Raw genomic sequence first — 20,876 nt, forward strand, 5'->3', positions numbered from 1 at the left:
AATTTGCCAGAAGTCTTGAAAATTAGTGAGATAGTATCTGTAAACATTTGACTAGTAGTTTTATCTAAAACTAGTATGTTTTAATTAATAAGGTTATAAATAGCTGAGTATTTAAGAAGTTAATGGACAACACAAATCAGAATTTCAAGTATTTTATTTATTGTAAATCTTATGTTTGTATGTGTATATATATACACAAACCAAAAATTTTTTAAAAAACTAAAGAAATTCAGTTATTAAACTTATTAATAAACTTTATTATGAAAGGTTGTGAAAAAATTTTAGGTGCTTAAATTTTCATCATTCATACCATTTCTTCCATAGTAAAAATTCACTTTTTATCACAGCTGAGACAATAACTCACAGATACCACTAATTTTCTTGCACTTATCTAAGAAAACTTTTTCTTTCTTTCTCCAGTCTAATTTCTTGAAAAATATTAGAATCAACAAAGACATTATCAAGCACACCTTAGTAAATGTAAACATTCAAAAGTATATTAATAGCAATCTTTGAAGTTTCAGATTTTGGACTTAAAGTGCTCATGAGATTCTCAAGTGGTTTTATGATAGCTCAACTGATTGAAGATATTATAATTGCTCCTGCTTTTTATTACAGCTATGAATCAACAACATATCTGATTAGTTCTATTAAATACTTCGTACCTTAAAGTCTATAATTTATTTAAAATGATGCTATTGTAAAAGGATGCTATGTTTTAACATGATTCATAATAGAAGTTCTATTTTTAAATTAACTTGGCTAATATTCATTATCCATAGATAGATCCATGGAATCTATTATCCATAGAATCCATAGAACATTTATCCATAGAATGTTCGTAAAAATGGAAGATAACAACTGTGTGTATGTATACACATACACACTTTTAGTATGTTTTTGCACTTTTTAAATAGCATTATATCATCTTAATTGTGTATTTTGTGCATTCTTCTGAATACAAAGTATTCCTTTATTCATGTAGTGAATGAGATACACAAAATTCTAATGTATGATAATTATTTGTGCAAGATTAAAAATATTAGATATTAATTGGCAGCTAATTAGTTTTCACAGGTATTAGATTATTACATGTTCAACCAGAAACTACACTAGTGATAACTAAGGTCAAAATTCAGAGTTACATTTAAGCACATAATGACAAAACTTGAAACAATACAGTTAATTTGAGAATCATTATAATAACATAATTAAAATAACATAATTCATGTCAGGTGCATTAACCTCACAGATGACTGAATAAAATGTATTCAGTAATGGAAATGAAAATGTTATTCTAAATTCCCTGGCTTTACTGCATTTCTTCTATTTCTCATTTCCCACTACTCAAGTTCTGCTTTTCTGTATTAATAAAGTCTGTTTTGTGGTATTTTGTTTTCATTCATAATTGCAGCAGGAAGAAAGGCCTTTCAAGAAAATATCAGGAAAAAAAAAGTATTAGCTCAGTTCCCTGAAGATGTCTGCAAAATGAAAGGCTAAAAAAAAAATCAAGTGAGGGAACTATACAAAGGAGGTGGAGGTGGAGGAGCAGGACGAGCAGGAGCTAAATTTCCCTGAAACGATTCTTTGGGCTGTGGTGGAGGTGGCCTGTGAAGAGGTAAAAAAAGACAGTTAATCCCATGTCTCAACTGAAATAAAGCTACATTCATAACACCATTCTTAAAACCATCACTGAATTTTACCTGGTGAGCATCTGTCTCACAATTTATATATTCTTCGCCTGATGTTCACTTGGATTTCAGTGCATTCTTACTGCATAATAAAGATTATACTGGAGGACACTACTCAGTGTGCAATTCAATTGTAATTTGAAGGGCTTTTTGGGGGCAGGGAGGGGTGAGATGTATTTTATGCAACGGAAAATATAATAAAATCTTCTCCTTGTTGATGCTAAGCCCGTACATTGAGTCCTTCATTTTTCTTGTGCTTTTCAGTTCCAGAATTTCCATTTGATTCTTTTTTAGGGTTTTAAGTTCAGCACATCTAGTTCTGTGCGAAATTCTCAATCTTGACTATTAATTCTGTGATATGATCATCATAGTTACTTTAAAGTCTGTACCTAATAAACTCTATTAACTGGATACCCTCTGAGTTCATTTTCTTGGTTTTAGTTACATTTTCTTTTCTTGTATGTCTGGCTTTTTAAATTGAGATAGTGAAAGTTGTTCAGTCATGTCTGACTCTTTGCAACCCATTGACTACAGAGTCCATGGAATTCTCCAGGCCAGAATCCTAGAGAGGGTAGCCTTTCCCTTCTCCAGGGGATCTTCCCAATCCAGGGATCAAACCCAGGTCTCTTTACCAGCTGGCAGATTCTTTACCAGCTGAGCCACCAGGGAAGCCCAAGAATATTGGAATGGGTAGCCTATCCCTTCTCCAGCGGATCTTCATGACCCAGGAATCAAACCAGCGTCTCCTGCACTGCAGAAGGACTCTTTACCAACTAAGCTATTTTAAATTGGGGGCAAACAGTGAAAAAAAAACAACCAAACCTGTAGGAAATAAGTTGAGGGTCTGATTCACCCTTGCCCCTGGGTCCTAACACAAAGCCTAGGATATTTGCTAGAGTACCATCTCCCTGGCAGGGCTCCATTTTTTGTCCCCTCAGCCCTAGTTTGTTGAAAGCTCTCCACAGCTTTCTATCCTCGCCCATGCAGAACAGGTAGATACTATCTAGGACAGAAAATTGGTTCCAAAAGCTGAGGTCATCTCTGGAATGCCTTCCTCTCCTGGACCTTAAAAAATAACCCTTCACTTCTTTAGTAGTTTTCTGATGCCTTCATGTTTTCTTCTATTGTCTAGCTTTTCTAGCTGTTCCTAATGGGAGGTCTGGTCAAACCTATGTGATTTGCCATTGCTGGTTATTATAAAGGTCCTTGCTTCTGAATCTTATGGATACCAGAGGCTACAGCAGCTGTTCAGTGTCTTCTTGGGGCCTCTTTAAAATTTCATTCTGACACTGCATTAATATGACAAAACTTAAATAAAACCTCTTAGAAGCTTTTCTGCAAACTGTGCTATATCTATACTGTTGGTAATAAATACCATGTCATAAATCAAATTAAAATACAAGGGAACTATTGAGACATTAACCCTGATCAAGTAATCTAAGTGAATTCACTTCAGACCTTGATGGGTACTGCTGAGGCTGCCTGGCTCCATAAGTTGGTACTGGAAATCTGTTTGTCTGTATAGGCTAAAAAGAAAAAAAAAAAAAGTTATTACCACAATGTACTCATCAATATATTTTCTATATAGGTTATTTTCCACGTAAAAATAATCTATTTAAAAATCAATGAATAGATGACTGATAAGTCAACATTTAAAATATTTTGCTTATTCAACATATCTTTGCTACTGAGTGTAGAATATTTAATCTTTTTAAGCTATAGTTTTTAAATTCAATAATAACAAAGTATTATCTTGGCCCTTATCAACTCCATTAGTTAAAAGTTAACATATTAAAATTTCCTAGGTCAATATATTTTAAATAAAACCTTCCAAAAATGTATTGCCAAACATACACAGTTACCTAACTGGTACTGTAAATACCACTAATTTTCAAATACCCTTGATTTCAATGTGGAAATCAGGGAACTTTTGTGCACTGTTGATGTGAATGTAAATTGGTACAGCTACCACAGAAAACAGTATGAAGGTTCCTCAAACTATTAAAAACATGACTACCATATGATCCAGTAATTCTACTTCTGGGTATTTATCCAAAGAAAATGAAACACTAACTTGTATAATTATCTACACCCCATGTTCACTGCAGCATTAATTATGATAGCCAACATATGGAAGAGTCTAAGGGTCCATCTGTGGCAAACACATGTACATATATACGGATATTATTCAACCACCAAACAAAACGACATCTTGCCATTTGTGACAACATGGATGGACTACGGGCATTCAGGCTAAGTGAAATGAGTCAGACAGAGAAGGACAAATATTGTTTGATCTCACTTATATGTGGAATCTAAAAATAAACAAAAAAACACCAAATGCTTAGATATAGAGAACAAATTGGAGACTGACAGAGGGCAGAGAGGGAGATGGGTAAAACCAGATGAAGGCGGTTAAAAGATAACTTCCAACATGATCCTCTACATAGAAAACCCTAAAGACTCTACCAGAAAATTACTAGAGCTAATCAGCGAATATAGTAAAGTTGCAGGATATAAAATTAACACACAGAAATCTCTTGCATTCCTATACACTAACAATGAGAAAACAGAAAGAGAAATTAAGGAAACAATACCATTCACCATTGCAACAAAAAGAATAAAATACTTAGGAGTATATCTACCTAAAGAAACAAAAGACCCATACATAGAAAACTATAAAACACTGATGAAAGAAATCAAAGAGGACACAAACAGATGGAGAAACATACTGTGTTCATGGATTGGAAGAATCAATATTGCCAAAATGGCTATACTACCCAAAGCAATCTATAGATTCAATGCAATCCCTATCAAGCTACCAACGGTATTTTTCACAGAACTAGAACAAATAATTTCACAATTTGTATGGAAATACAAAAAACCTCAAATAGCCAAAGTAAACTTGAGAAAGAAGAATGGAACTGGAGGAATCAGCCTGCCCGACTTCAGGATCTACTACAAAGCCACAGTCATCAAGACAGTATGGTACTGGCACAAAGACAGAAATATAGATCAATGGAACAGAATAGAAAGCCCAGAGATAAATCCACGAACCTATGGACATCTTATCTTCGACAAAGGAGGCAAGGATACACAATGAAAAAAAGACAACCTCTTTAACAAGTGGTGCTGGGAAAACTGGTCAACCACTTGTAAAAGAATGAAACTAGAACACTTTCTAACACCATACCCAAAAATAAACTCAAAATGGATTAAAGATCTAGACATAAGACCAGAAACTATAAAACTCCTAGAGGAGAACATAGGCAAAACACTCTCCGACATAAATCACAGCAGGATCCTCTATGACCCACCTCCCAGAATTTTAGAAACAAAAGCAAAAATAAACAAATGCGACCTAATGAAACTTAAAAGCTTTTGCACAACAAAGGAAACTATAAGCAAGGTGAAAAGACAGCCCTCAGATTGGGAGAAAATAATAGCAAACGAAGCAACAGACAAAGGATTAATCTCAAAAATATACAAGCAACTCCTGCAGCTCAATTCCAGAAAAATAAATGACCCAATCAAAAAATGGGCCAAAGAACTGAACAGACATTTCTCCAAAGAAGACATACAGATGGCTAACAAACATGAAAAGATGCTCAACATCACTCATTATCAGAGAAATGCAAATCAAAACCACAATGAGGTACCATTACACGCCAGTCAGGATGGCTGCTATCCAAAAGTCTACAAGCAATAAATGCTGGAGAGGGTGTGGAGAAAAGGGAACCCCCTTACACTATTGGTGGGAATGCAAACTGGTACAGCCGCTATGGAGAACAGTGTGGAGATTTCTTTAAAAACTGGAAATAGAACTGCCATATGACCCAGCAATACCACTTCTGGGCATACACACCGAGGAAACCAGATCTGAAAGAGACACATGCACCCCAATGTTCATCGCAGCACTGTTTATAATAGCCAGGACATGGAAGCAACCTAGATGCCCATCAGCAGACAAATGGATAAGGAAGTTGTGGTACATATATACCATGGAATATTACTCAGCCATTAAAAAGAATTCATTTGAATCAGTTCTAATGAGATGGATAAAACTGGAGCCCATTATACAGAGTGAAGTAAGCCAGAAAGATAAAGACCATTACGGTATACTAACACATATATATGGAATTTAGAAAGATGGTAATGATAACCCTATATGCAAAACAGAAAAAGAGACACAGATGTGCAGAACAGACTTTTGGACTCTGTGGGAGAAGGTGATGGTGGGATGTTTCGAGAGAACAGCATCGAAATATGTATATTATCAAGGGTGAAACAGATCACCAGCCCAGGTTGGGTGCATGAGACAAGTGCTCGGGCCTGGTGCACTGGGAAGACCCAGAGGGAGCGGGTAGAGAGGGAGGTGGGAGGGGGGATCGGGATGGGGAATACATGTAAATCCATGGCTGATTCATGTCAGTGTATGACAAAAACCACTACAATATTGTAATTAGCCTCCAACTAATAAAAATAAATGAAAAAAATAATAATAATAACTTCCAGTTATAAAACAAGTCATAGGGATGTAAGGTACAGCATGGTGACTATAGGTAATAATACTTCACTGCATATTTGAAAACTCCTAAGAGAGTAAATCTTAAAACTTCTTATCACAAAGAAAAAAAATGTGTACCTATGTACAACATGGATGTTAATGAGACTTACTGCGGTGCTCATTTCATATTGTATACAAATATTGAACCACGTTGTACACCTGAAATTTATATAATGTGATATGTCTGAAAGTGAAAGTGAAAGGCACTCAGTTGTGTCCAACCCTTTGCAACCCCCTGGACTATACAGTCCATGGAATTCTCCAGGCCAGGATACTAGAGTGGGTAGCCTTTCCCTTCTCCAGGGGATCTTCCCAACCCAAGGATCAAACCCAGGTCTCCCTCATTGTAAGGAGATTCTTTATCAGCTGAACCACAAAGGAAGTCTGTGATATGTCTGTGTGAATGTGAAAGCCGCTCAGTCGTGTCCAACTCTTTGCGACCCCACAGACTGTAGCCCGCCAGGCTCCTTTGTCCATGGGATTCTCCAGGCACAGGCAAGAGTACTGGAATGGGTTGCCCTTTCCTTCTCTATGATGTCTATTTTATCTCAATTTTTAAAAAGTAGAACAGTGGGGGCATCAGGGATGGGAAATTACTGCTTCATGGATTCAGAGTTTCTGTCTGGGGTAAAGAAAAAGTTTTAGAAATAGACAGCAGTGATGATTACACAACACTGTGAATGTAATTAATGCCACTGAACTGTATATTTAAAAATGGTCAAAATGGCAACTTTTATCACATGTATATTTTAGCACAACATAAAAGGAAAAAAAATGTCAAAGACAAAAAATTATATATTACATAATTTCTAACTTGTATATATAGGGACTGTGTGATCATCCTATATATGTAGAAATATGGGAAAATCCCCGAGACTTATGGTTAAGGGAAAAGGGCATAACAGTTTTTGTTTCTTTTTCACAAAAGAAAGGGAGAACAGGGAGATTCCATACATATCCTTCCATTTTAGAAGCATATCTAATCATTTAACCTCCGTGTAATTGGAAAGACTTTAAAAGTCTTACAGTACCAAATGCTGCCAAAATTTACTTTGACAAGAATGCTCATACACAACTGACAATGCAATCACCCAATGGTATAATCCTTTTGGAAAACAATTTGACATTTTCAAGTAAATATTCAAATATCTTTCAACCCAGCAATTTAACTTTGGTATATCCCTATATCAGAGCTCTCTAATAAGAGTTTTCCGTAACGATGCAAACATTCTATGCCTATGGTGCCCCTACAATAGTGGCCACAGGTGATCTACTGAGCATCTAAAATGTCAATGAGGAATAGAATTCTTAATTTTATTTAATATAACATAAAATTTACTGTACTAGTACCACCCTAGAACTCACACAGATGCATGAGTAACATACAGAATGTTCATCTCAGTTTTATTTGTAATAATGAACCATTGGAAACTGGTAAAAGAAAAATGGATTTTTAAACTGTGTGAAATTTATGTAATATAATATCAACAGTGAAAATGAACGCATTAGAGCTACATCTATTGATAAGAGATAAACCACAAAGCAATGTTAAGGGGGGAAAAGCATGATGCAGATACATGTGTAAGATAGCAAACAAAACATTATACAGTGTTTAAAAGCAGATAAAGCAATATTTTGTTATTTCTTAGGGATATATGCATATTAGAAAAAGTATATTATTATCCCAATACTCCCTAATACACTCCAAAGGACAGTGATTGCTGGTCTCATTGCTGAGACAACTAGACCTATTATTCCAGGAGCTCAGGACCAGATCTTTAGTTAGATGCCCTGGGGAAGCCAGGTATTGAAAACAGAAAGATGGCAGACATGGGAAAAAACAGTGACAGCATAAAACCCAGGTCATTTTCTAGGCTTGGTTTCAAGGCAAGACATTCTCAATGTCTAATGTTTTCCTCCCATCTCCTCTAAGCCAGGGACCCTAGTGCTATTCCATTAACTAACCCAGCAGCCATCTGCAGACCACATTCCTAAATTCTTTTATTTGTATTCCTATGTGTGCATGCTCAGTCACTCAGTTGTGTCCAACTCCTTGCAATCCCACGGACTGTAACCCACCAGGCTCCTGTCTATGGGATTCTCCAGGCAAGAATATTGAGTGAGTTGCCATCTCCTACTCCAGGAGATCTTCCTGACCCAGGGATCAAACCCAACTCTGCTGTGTCTCCTGCACTGGCAGGCAGATTCTTTACCACTTCACCGCCTAGGATATTATGTAAAAATTTTTTAAGCTTTAAAAATGTGATGTGCTGAGCTCAGTTGCTCAGTCATGTCCGACTCTGTGACCCCATGGAATGTAGCCTGCCAGGCTCCTCTATCCATGGAGATTCTCCAGGCAAGAATACCTGGAGTGGGTTGCCATGCCCTCCTCAGGGGATCTTTCCAACCCAGGAATTAAACCCAGGTCTCCCACATTGCAGGCAGATTTTTTACCAGCTGAGCTACCAGGGAAGCCCTAAAGTGTGGTACCATAATATAATAAAGGAAAAAAATTTTTCATTTAAACTTACAACGTTTCTAGGAGGAGTCACTGAAGAAGCAGGTCCAGGAACACTCGCTGGCTGTCTAGAATCTTTTGCTTGATTTTTGCCACCTGATCTGAAAGATACAATTACTTTTGAGCTAAATTAAGATTAAGACATTTCTGCATGACATAGTATTAATACATAGATTTGTATTTTCCCAAATACAGAAGAATGATACTGGCTGTGGCAGTGGTGATGATCATGATGACAGCTAAAATTCATATGGCATTTTTAATAGTTCTCATCCAGTTTTAATCCTTAGAGTACTAGAAAGTTTTATTAATCTCATTTTACAATTAAATAAACTGAAATACTAAGAAAAAATTTAGACAATTGGGCCAGTGTTCTCAGACTCCTCAAGTCTTCCTGAAATCAGAGACTAGTAAAATAATATTCTTAGGTCTAAAGTAGTCACTCTGAATATCAGGAAGTCCAAGAGAAGCAAAACAAGCTGGCTGGAAAGATGTCAGCTAAGAGTTAGACATTGCCAAAAGGACAGTAAGTAAGCTAGGTACAGGAGACAGCTATTGCTATGAAACTAAAATTTCAGAGATGCAGACTGGAGAATTATCTACATGGATTGGTCAGTCTGAAGTGTGAAAGAAAGTTAAGAGCAAGAAAGGATAGAAAGATAAATCTGGGGAAGACCCTGGCAATCCAGTGGTTAGGACTTGGTGCTTTCATTGCTAGGAGCCCAGGTTCAATCCCTGCTTAGGGAATCAAGATCCTTCCAAACCACTCTATGTGGTCAAAAAAGGGGGGGGGGGGGGGTAGAGGCATATGTCTCAATAAACTGTATTTTAAAAACAAAAAGAAATCTACGTCTGTTTTAGAACACATTAAAAAAATAAAGCTAACATGAAGATTCTCTAGGAAAATATTATGCAGTTTTTAAGTGAGGTAAGTGAGAAATAGGGCAATGAAGTAAAGGTGAGCATGCCAGGCAAGATATGAACATTTTGGAATCATTACTATAATAAAAACTAGCTATCAGGTAACTGCATTGTGCTATGGGTTTTATTTGTTAATATTTCCTTATTTAATCCTCACATGAAGCCCTCCAGAGATAGGTAATATTATTATTCTCATTGTAGAGGATGTAAAGCAAGGCTCAGATACTTATTATTTCTGTTCATAATTCTAGCAAATGATAGCTTTGCTAGAACTTGAACTTAGGTCTGACTACAAGGTCCATGCTAACACATGCTACATTCTAATGCCAATGTATTAGAAATGATTGTTGAGAGACAGCAGTACAAGAGTCCAACATGTAGACTAGAAATGTCAGGTGTCTGAATTATGACAACCCTTTCTTTATCAAAGATTATTTTCTAAAAGCTGATGATTCATAAAATCTTTTTTTAAAACAGACTTGAATACTTCTAGGAGAACTGATATTGGAAATAGACAAGGAAGAAAAAATTTTAATGGCGTACAAATCAGAAGTTGTAGCCCCAAATTCTACTTACCCCACTATCAGAAATCAAAGTCAAGTAAAATGAAGCCTAGGGGCCATTTTCAGTAGTATACAGGTTGGTGTCATCATAACCCTTATCCCTCACCATTATAAGAGGTGGCTGAGTCACCACTTACCCTTTAATTCCTGCTCATCATGTCAAAAGAATAGAGAGATAAACCAGAATCCTAGTTTTAAACTATCTTCTATGATATGATTATCATCATACATAATTAAATTACTTAGTAAGAATTTAAAAGAAAAATAATCTAAGTACTTATTTGTCTGTGATCTCTTCCTTCTGCAGTAGCTTTTCCGTAGCTGGTCTCTCTTAATGAAGACAAAAACAGCCAATACAATAAGAGGAACAATTAGGAAGAAGAATACCAGGAGTCCGTCCCTCAAGGCAGTATTCGTTTCTAGAGAGAAGGAGTTTATATTAATGATAATTAAATTAGAAGTTAACTTGTATTAACTATAATATACTAGATGATGACACATTTTACATTCATTTTCACACTGTTCAAAAGTCACACTGATATCAACTGAAAAACACTGAGAAGTCTTATTGACTCCTCCTGCTTACCCACTTCATTTCTGCCTTCCTAAAGATAACCACTTTTATTAATTTCTTCTATAATCTTACAGTGTTTCTTCATGCAAAGATAAGCAAGAACAAAATATGTTTTATTGTGAACCTTTCTTACACAAAAGGTAGCATGGCATAAATGCCATTCCACACATTATTTTTTCACTTAGCCATACTACATATCTTCCCAAACCATACACAGAGCACCACCTCTTTTCCTGTACAGCTATACAAAACTCCATTGCAAGGATGCCCTGTAGTTTATTCAGTCAGTGAGTACCTGTTAATACTTTCATTTTTCCAATCTTTGCTATTACAAAAACATATTATAATGAATAGCCTTGTATACATGTCATATCACATAGATGTACCTATAGAATAATTTCCCAAAAGTAGAATTGACGTATCAGAGGGCAAATGCACTCATTGTTTTTTAAAGGCATCATCAACTTGTCTACCACAGTGGTAGCTACAAGTTAGCACGCCATATATCCATACAAAACTATAATTCAAAAAGGTACAGGCACCCCTATATTCTTGACAGCTTTATTCACAATAGCCAAAACATGGAGATAACCTAAATATTCACTGACAGATGAGTGGGTAAGTAAGATATGGCACTTAAACACCATGGAATACAACTTAGCTATAAAACAGAAAGAAATTATGCCATTTGCAGCAACATGGATAGACCTAGAGATCATCATACTAAGTGAAGGAAGTCAGAAAGAGAAAGTCAAATACCATATGATATCACTTATATGTGGAAACTAAAATATAACAGAAATGAACTTACCTACAAAACAGAAACAGACTCACTCACAGACACAGAGAACAGACTTCTGGTTGCCAAGAGGGATAGGAGGAGGGGATGGATTGGGAGTTTGGGATTAGCAGATGCAAACTATTATATATATACTGCATAAACGCCTGATGTAAAGAGCTGACTAATTAGAAAAGACCCTGATGCTGAGAAAGACTGAAGGCAGGAGGAGAAGGGGACGACAGAGGATGAGATGGTGGGGTGGCATCACCAACTCAATAGCCATGAGTTTGAGCAGGCTCCAGGAGTTGGTGATGGACAGGGAAGGCTGGCATGCTGCAGACCATGGGGTTACAACAAGTCAGACACAACTGGATGACTGAACTGAACTGACTATATAACACAGGAGACTATATTCAATATCATGTAATAAATCACAATGGAAAAGAACATAAAAAGAATGTATATATTCATATATGTATAACTGAATCACTTTGTTGTATAGCAGAAATTAACACAACATTGTAAATCAACTATATTTCAATATGATAAATTTTCTTAAAAAGTTAGCATGCTAGCCAGCAATGTACAAGAATTCCTCACAACCTCACCCATAAACTACTGCATTTTTGCCAAACTGGCAGGTGAAAACTTATATCTTATATGATTTTAATTTGGATTTATCTTTTTATACCATGATTTGAGCAACTTTTCATATTTAAGGAAATACTGTATTTCTTTTCCTTCTCAGTCCTTCAACTATTCTTCTATTGGTCTATAGGGTTTTTTTTTTTTCTTCTCAGTTTCTAAAAGTCCTTTATCTATGAGGGAGAAAAGTTTTGTCTATGATATAAATTGGCACTATTTTTCCCATTTTGTCATTTGTCTTATGGTGCAGTGCTTTTCTCCATGCATAATTTTATTATTCCAAGGCAGCTAAATTTATCAATCTTATTTTTTGTGGCTTATGGACTTTAAGTCTCATAATTTTAAAAATTCATTAACTAACATTAATTTTGTCTGCTCCATGTTCTTCAGTGAAACAATATAATATATATGAACATAAGTGGTAAACTGTGAAATAATCCTAATTTTAAATTTGTAGAAGTACCAAAACTTTGTTTTAAAAGTTATATGAAACTACATAAAATACTCAACACAATTAAAAATAAAAATATGAAAACTTAAAGCCAATTTGATATATCATTTTATATCCAATAAGAAAAAGACCAAATTTAAAGCATCACTGGCCAGGTTATATTAAAATTGGCACCTTCAAAAATAAGTAAATAAATAAATAAATAAAATTGGCACCTTCATACTGTCAGTGGCATTACACAAGCTCATTTGGAATTTTTATCAAGAACCATAAAAAGGATTATAGCCTTCAATATAATAATCTCATTATGACAATTTATGCTTCAGTTGGGAAAAATGTATAAGTATTAAGATGTACACTACAATGTCATCAGTGCATATCAAGAACTTAGAAACAACCTAAATGTCAAATAATTAGATAACAGCTAAGTCAAGTCGTAACACAATCCATCAATGAATTCAAATGTATAGTTCTAACTTCCACTTCTAGCCAAAATGGGGTAACAGGGGCCAGATTTATCCTGCTAGCTATAGCAACCAAAAAAAAACAAGCAAAATACTTAAAGCAATGATTTTCACAACATTGGACATATGGCAATGAAGAGCAGTGATCCCTTAGAGCTTTACAAAGTGAGCTCTACAATTGCCCCAGTTTGCTGCCTAGGGAAAGTTAACAGATTGTGATGAGGGATGTGGGAACCTAGGAAAACTCCAGTGGTTTCCTTCAGGTCAGGAATGGATTCTGGTTGAGGAAGAAGCCAAGATAACTAGAGTTCACAGGCAAAGTACCAGAAAGGAGAAAGCTGCACAGACAAAACTTGACAGATCTGCAGAGAGTTCCCCTCAGACACTCAGTTGAGAACTGATCAATGTATGCATGTAAGGAAATCACCTGAAGCCAGAGAAAGAATCACCTGAAAGGATCAGTGGGAACAAACCCCACACACAACTCACACAGGACTAGGAAGAATGCCTGTTCCTACCACTTTTAGTGGAAAACTCCATAGTTAACCGCATTGAATAGAACAAACAGAAAGGGTTTGCTCAGTAATGGGGTAAAATCAATCCGAGGCTAAACGCTGCTCAGGTCCCCCCCAAAAGAGCTTTAAAAAAGGTTCTAAAGGACTGTACTAGATCCAAGTAACTTAAGCCCACTTAGGCTTACATCCAAAGCTCATCAGCAGAAATCCCCAAATACCTATTATCCAACAGGCAAAATTCAGTTTCTGGAATTCAGTAGAAAAGTTACAAGACATGCAAAGAAGCAGAAAAAATATGAACCGAATGAGGAGAAGATTAATTCATAAAAACTAAGAAACGATACAGGTGACAGAATTAGTAGACAAAGACATTAGATATTACTATAACTATATTCTACATGTTCAAGACGCTAAAGATTGAACATGCTACGTAAAGATAAAAAAGAAGGAAAGAAGAAAGAAAGGGAGGAAGGGAAGGGGTGGGAGAGAAGAAAAAAGGAAGGCAAAGAAAGAGAAACAAAGAAAGAGAGTAAGGAAAAGAAAAGGGAGGGAGAAATAGAACTTATAGAGATAAAAACTTCAACATCAAAGATAAAGAATACACTGGATGGACTTAATAGCAGATCAGACATCACAGAAGAAGAGTAAACTTGAAGAAAATAATAGAAACCATGCAAAATTAAACACAAAGAATAAAGAATTTTTTTTAATCAAGGCAAAACACTGAGAAGTGAAAGAACTCCAAGTAGCCAAATATACATATAATTGGAGTCCCTGAGGGATGGAGAAAGAAAAGAAAGAAAAAATATTTGAAGAAATAATGACCACACTTTTCCCAAATTTAAAGAAAAAAGCACAAATCCAGAAAGTTTAAGAAACCCCAAGCACACCATAATCAAACACTAAAAATTAGAAATAAAATCTAATTAGCAACCAGAGTGGGGGGGGGGGGGGGGGGGACACACAACAAACAGAAGACCAAAAAAAGATGACAGATTTCTCAGGAAAAACAATGCAAGTCAGAAGACAATGTAGGAACATCTTTGAAGAAGTACAAGTGGTATAAACTGTCACCTTAGAATTCTTTACCTAGTTATTACTCAAGAAGGAAGGCAAAATGAAGACCTTTTCAGATATAAGAAAGCTAAAAGTAAATTTTTCACTGGCAGAAATGTGAAAATAAGTCCTTCAAGCAGAAACTGAATGATACCACATGGAAATCTGACTTTACACAAAAAAGAAGAGCACCAGAAATAGTAACTATGTGGGTAAATATAAAGGTCTTTTCTATTATCTAAATTTCTTTTTAAAATAATCAACTGCTTAAAGCAAAAGTGATAACAATGTACTATAGGTTTAAAACATACATGGTATGATAATACAGTACAAAAGCCAGGAGGACAGAAATGGAAGCATCCTGAAATGGCACAATATCATATGAAGGGAGACTGTGATAGAAAAATATCATTATGTTAGATTTAAACCCAAGCATATCAACAATCAAACAAAATATAATTGGCCAAAACAACTCAATTAAAAGGCAGAAACTGGCCGAGTTTAAAAAAAAAAAAAAAGCCAAGACCCAGCTAAATGCTGCCTATGAGAAACCCACTTTAAATATAAAGACACAAACAGATTAACTGACATGGGAAGTGAGGGGATGGTACAAGGATGCCCAACTTCTGACATGGACCAGAGAGAGATCACACTCATTTTCCTCTATACTACTTGCCGTTGTACGTAGGTCCACTGTCCACACTTCCTCCGTATCCTTTAGTCTCACAGTTGGGGGGAGCCCAGCCATTGTCACAGTGACAATTTTTATTGCTATTACATACCTTCAAAACAATCAAAATACCACTTTCATTAATTGTGAATGATGTTCTAAATCATGAACTCAAGCATAGAAACCAAGAGAAAAGACTAAATTCATGCAAATCCATAGACATTCTTTTTAAGAATGAAGAATTTATCAGGTATCTAAATTCCCCAATATCTAAAAACCTTAAGAAATCTCACTGAGAACTCTCATTATTCAAGCACTACTTTCATGAACAAACCAAAAGAGACTATTACCTACCCCATGTCCATGACACTTTTCCTGAATGTCACAGTCATAATTCAGAATAGAAGCATTTACACATGTGAAATTTCTACAGATCTGAAAGAAAAAGAATTAGTGAGTAAAGAAAACTTGAACACATTAGTAAACTAGCCAGGGGAGAAAAAAGACCTGGGTGTAGATGATTTCAGTGGTGAACTCTTTCATACTTTTAAGGAACAGTTAATTCCCATACTGCATATTTGATGAAATTAACTGACATAGAACTAACAATCAAAAAGGACAAAGATGACACAAAGGCCTAAAACAAAACTATAATCTATCCTTCTATACAAATATATATGTGAAAATCTAAAGTAAAATATTCACAAATGGATTTTTTCAAATCAGACAGAGATAATCCCACTACTATAGAAAAGGCTCTGAAACTCCACAACTATTCATTTATGTTTTCTTTCTTTAGAGATTTAAATTAGTTGGATTTTAAAATCTTTTTACCCTTGCAGCCTTTCATCTTTTCTCTCATTTTTCTGTTTCAATCTTTCTGTTCAGCTTCCTCACAAAATCCTCCAACTTTATATAACAATAAATCTATAGTTCGGTTATACACGCATGAAGATGAACAGTGTACTAGGGTTAGGACAGAGAGACAGACATCTCTGAGGAGGATGACCAACTAACATCAAAAATCTTATCTTCTCATCTCCAACCTGCTCCTAGGGTAATAGGCAACTCGTTGCTTTGTTGACAAGACAGGAGAAGCAGACAGACAGAAGAATGACTAGCTTCTCCATCAATTGACTAAATGTAAGTCCATTTTCAATATCATGTTTTCCCCCACCCCTCTCAGCTATAACCATTGTTTCCAAATCACCAATCTGTTTAGGGTTCTGCCAGGCTAAGATACAGGCTCTTTGTTCACACTCTATCAGTCTGCACTGTAAGTTGTAGGTCCTACTACTCTGGCAAACCACTTTCTTTCCTCTTTCAATTTTTCAAAACCTGTTGAAATTTTTATCTACTGATGCAGTCTCACATACTTCACACTTTGGAATCTATCCCTAACTAGCTCCTTTATATTTTGAGAGAAATTGGCAGACAAACAGGATAAAAGAATATTGCAATCCAGCATCTTTTATAGGTTTTTTTCCAATTCATATTTTCACTCTGAACTTGCAATAACTTGTTCTAACTGACTGTAACGATTACTTTTATGTGTCTGCTTGTATAAGACAGAGGTCCAGGAACCAAGGTGTGGAAGTGGAGTGGCACCACTCACTATTTCTCTTAGTGACCCACTAGCAAAATGTTTGCTCCCTGCTCCCACGACTTTATGCTCTATAGTTAATCTAAAAGTCTTAATTCTAGAGGGAAGAATGTTTCCATTAGGAAACACGTCAGTGATTCCACTGAACTGGAAGTTAAGACTGCCACCCACTCACTTCAGATTCCTCAGGCCTCTGAATGAACAAAGAAGGAAGTTACTGTGGACTGACGTGACTGATCCATTCCCAAGGGAAAACTGGACTGTTGCTTCACAATGAAATAAGGAAGAGTATGTGTGGAATATAGGAGATCCCTTAGGGTGTTTCTTAGTATGACCATTATAAAGACCAGTAGAAAACTACAACCACCCAATCCTGACAGGACTAACAGTCTAGAGCCTTCAGGAAAGAAGGTTTTACAGCATCCTGCCAAGTAAAGAACCCTAACCAGCTGAAGTCCTTGCTGAAAACAAAGAGAATAAAGAATTAGGGAAGAAGACAGTTAAAAAATACCAGCTATAGGGACTTTCCCAGTGGTCCAGTGGTAAAGTCTCTGTGCTTCCACTACAGGAAGCATGGGTTCGATTCCTGGTTGGGGAACTAAGATACCATAAGCCGCATGGTGCGGCCAAAAACAAAAAACAAATATAACATCAGCTATAACTATATTACAGAAATGAAAACTGTAATTATCATGACCATTCCCTCACTTTGTTATAAACATGTGTGTGTGTACATGTATCAAATACCTTTTTCTTCTCTCTTAGTCCCTCAGGTAACATACAATGTATTACCTTTATATCACAGTATTTAAGTATTGCTAACTTTACATGACAGGATTTAAGTTACAGGACATCAAGAAAAGTACACAGTGGCCAAAGAATTAATCTTCTCCTCAAGGTAGGATTCAGTGCATTTTTGGTTACACACAAGATAACAATATTTGTACACAGCTCCACCATGTTATGCAAAATTATGACCATGCTATTGTCTTCAAGATTATTTCAAAGACTGTTATCATGTTGAAGATTATATATAATTTAAGGAGATGCATAAGGACCCCAAGCTAACAAGATGTGGACCTGTGATGTTAATTTCATGCATCAACTTGACTGGCTCACAGGGTGCCTAGATATTTGATCAAATATTATTCTAGATGTTTCTGTGGGACATTTTTGGATGTGATTAACACCTAAGTTGATCAAATGTAAAGCAGGTTACCCTCCTTATGTTGGTCTTGTCCAATTAGTTAATGGCATGAATAAAACTAAAAGGCTCACCTTCCTCCAAATAAGAGAATTTCTCCTGCTGCCTGCCTTCTAACCGGGACACTGGTTGTTGTTTTTTTTTCCTTGCCTCTGGACTCAGACTGAACCGTAACTCTTTCTGGGACTCAAACTCGCTAACCTTTGAGCAGGAAGTACACCATCAGGTGTTCTGGGTCTCCAACTTGCCCACTGCAGATCTTGGGATTATTATCTTTATTAATCGTGTAAGCTAATGCCTTATTTTTTAAAGAACTTTATACACACACACGCGCACACACACACACACAACCTAATGGTTTTGTTTCTCTGGAGAACCTTGACCAATTATTTCTCTATTATATTCAAACCAAAAACAACCAAGCTGTACACATGTTGAGGTAAACCACACTTTAGCCCACTGAGCACAAGGCACAACTCAACAGCAAAAGCTACATGGGCATGAGACAAGGATGGGTATTTTTCTACTTCTATTAACTAAAGTCCATTCTAGTGACTGTTACACTCAATGTTTGGGTTCCCCTCAAAACACCTATGCTGAAGCCCTAATCCATGTGTGGTGACATCTGAAGGTATGTAATTAGGGTGTGTTGAGGTCATGATGGTGAAACCCTGGTCCAATAAGATCAGTTCCCTTGTATGAATAGACAACAGAGGGGAGACAGTCACGCCTGTACTTCATGAGATCCTGAACTGTTCCTACACTCAGTTCCAGCCCCTCAAGCCGAGGTCAGGAAGCAGCCCAGCACATCCAAGTACCTCGCTGGGGACACACATCCAACATCCATGCCTCAAGAACCAGGTCTACAGACTTCAGTTTTGGCTGCAAAATGTGAAACAGCTCCTGGGATTTCATTCCAGTACATTTCAATCACAGTCCACAAACCAGTCCTGCCCATCCAGGGACCCAATTAGTGAACAGACAGTAGCCTTCTTAGGTACCTGATAGGAGCTCCATCCATCCATGCAATTGGTAATAGGCCTGCTGTTTCAGGACCCAACTGTGGACCATGTCTTGGGGCTACCTTCTGAAAGGGGCAGTTCAATATACCCAGGGACCAGTTAGCACCCATACCCTACCAAATTCCTGATAAAAAGTTCATCAACCATAGGTCCTACTGCATATCTAGAGACAGATCTGAAACCAGCTCCAAACAAGGCAGACTAAGATTCCAGAGATAATCCCATCTGCACACAAAACAGACAAGAGGTCTTTACCAGCTGAAACCTTTCTGTAAAGACTGGAAGAGGTGTTTACCCCCTTCAAATACACAGACACCAATGCAAGGCTACATGGAAAAATCAAGCAAATATGACATCACCAAAGGAAACTAATAAAGTTCCAATAAAAGGAAAACAAAACTTATAGTAGATGCACAAAAGATAAAGAGAAAGGAATTAAAGCATGCACTACAATAAAATGTGTCACAAAATAGAAAGGGAGGAACAAAAAAACTACAAAACAGGCAACAAACATTTAACAAAATGACAGTTAAATAAGTCTTTACCTATCAATAGTTACTTTAAACATAAATGAACTAAATTCCTAAAACAAAAGACACAAAGTGATTGAATGTATTTTTTAAAAAAAGAAAAAAGATCTAACAATATGTTGCCCACAGGAGATTCACTTTAACTTTAAGGATATGTACCAGTTGAAAGTAAAGAGATGGAAAAAGATATTCCATGCAAATAGTAACCAAAAGAGAACAGGAGTAGTAACAGTTATATCACATATAATACACTTTCAGACAAAATCAATCACTAGAGACAAAGGTTACTATATACTGATAAAGGGGTCAATTCATCAAGAGTATATAACAATTACAAGTATTTATGCACCCTATATTGGAGCATCTAATATTTAATGCAAATAATAACAGAATTCAAGGGAGAAATAGACAGCAATACAATAACAGTATAGGGAACTTCCGTTTCAATACTGGATGGATGATGCATACAGAAATGTAATAAGGAAGCAGAAGACCTGAAGAACACTATAGACCAAAATAGACCAAAAGATACATACAGAGCATTTCATGCAATAGCAGCAGAATATATATTTTTCTTAAGCACACACAGAACATTCCATGTAATAAACCATATGCTGGGCCACAAAGCAAGACTTAAGAAGATCGAAATCCTATCTGGTTTCTTTTTCGACCACAGTAGTATAACTAGTGGAAAACTGGAAAATTCACAAAACTGAAAATTAAACAACACACTCCTGAACAACCAGTCCTGCCATTTGCAACAATATGGATGGATCTTCAGGGCATTCAGACTAAGAGAAATAAGCTGATGGAGAAAAATAAATTCCATATGATCTCACTTATATATGGAATTTTTTAAAAAACTGAACTCAGAGAATGGAAGGGTGGTTGCCAGGGAATGGGAGAAATGGAGAGATGTTGGTCAAAAGGTACAAACTTTCAATTATAAGATGAATAAGTTCTGGAGATCTAATATCAGCATGGTGATTACAGTCAGCAATACTGTATTATATTCTGGCAAGTTGGTAAGAGTAAATCTCAAAATGTTCTCACCCAAAAAAAAATGTATGTGAAGTGATAGATGTGTTAACTAACCTTACT

The 20,876-nt window shown here is 36.2% G+C and overlaps 1 protein-coding gene across 1 annotated transcript in view; it reads right to left on the reverse strand.

Annotated features, from left to right (window-relative positions):
* Positions 1-233: 233 nt before the first annotated feature.
* The window catches only part of ADAM9 (ADAM metallopeptidase domain 9), a 92,883-nt gene continuing 72,240 nt past the window's right edge, over positions 234-20,876 (reverse strand). Inside the window, exons 17-22 of the mRNA XM_020876267.2 lie at positions 15,771-15,851; positions 15,423-15,528; positions 10,538-10,679; positions 8,790-8,877; positions 3,150-3,217; positions 234-1,608 (exon numbers count right to left, since the gene is read on the reverse strand). Of these exons, the coding sequence (XP_020731926.2) occupies positions 1,509-1,608; positions 3,150-3,217; positions 8,790-8,877; positions 10,538-10,679; positions 15,423-15,528; positions 15,771-15,851 (585 nt within the window). The 3' untranslated portion in view covers positions 234-1,508. The remainder of the gene's footprint in view (positions 1,609-3,149; positions 3,218-8,789; positions 8,878-10,537; positions 10,680-15,422; positions 15,529-15,770; positions 15,852-20,876) is intronic.

This window comes from Odocoileus virginianus, chromosome 32 (assembly GCF_023699985.2).
Source record: "Odocoileus virginianus isolate 20LAN1187 ecotype Illinois chromosome 32, Ovbor_1.2, whole genome shotgun sequence".
Classification (NCBI taxonomy): domain Eukaryota; kingdom Metazoa; phylum Chordata; class Mammalia; order Artiodactyla; family Cervidae; genus Odocoileus; species Odocoileus virginianus.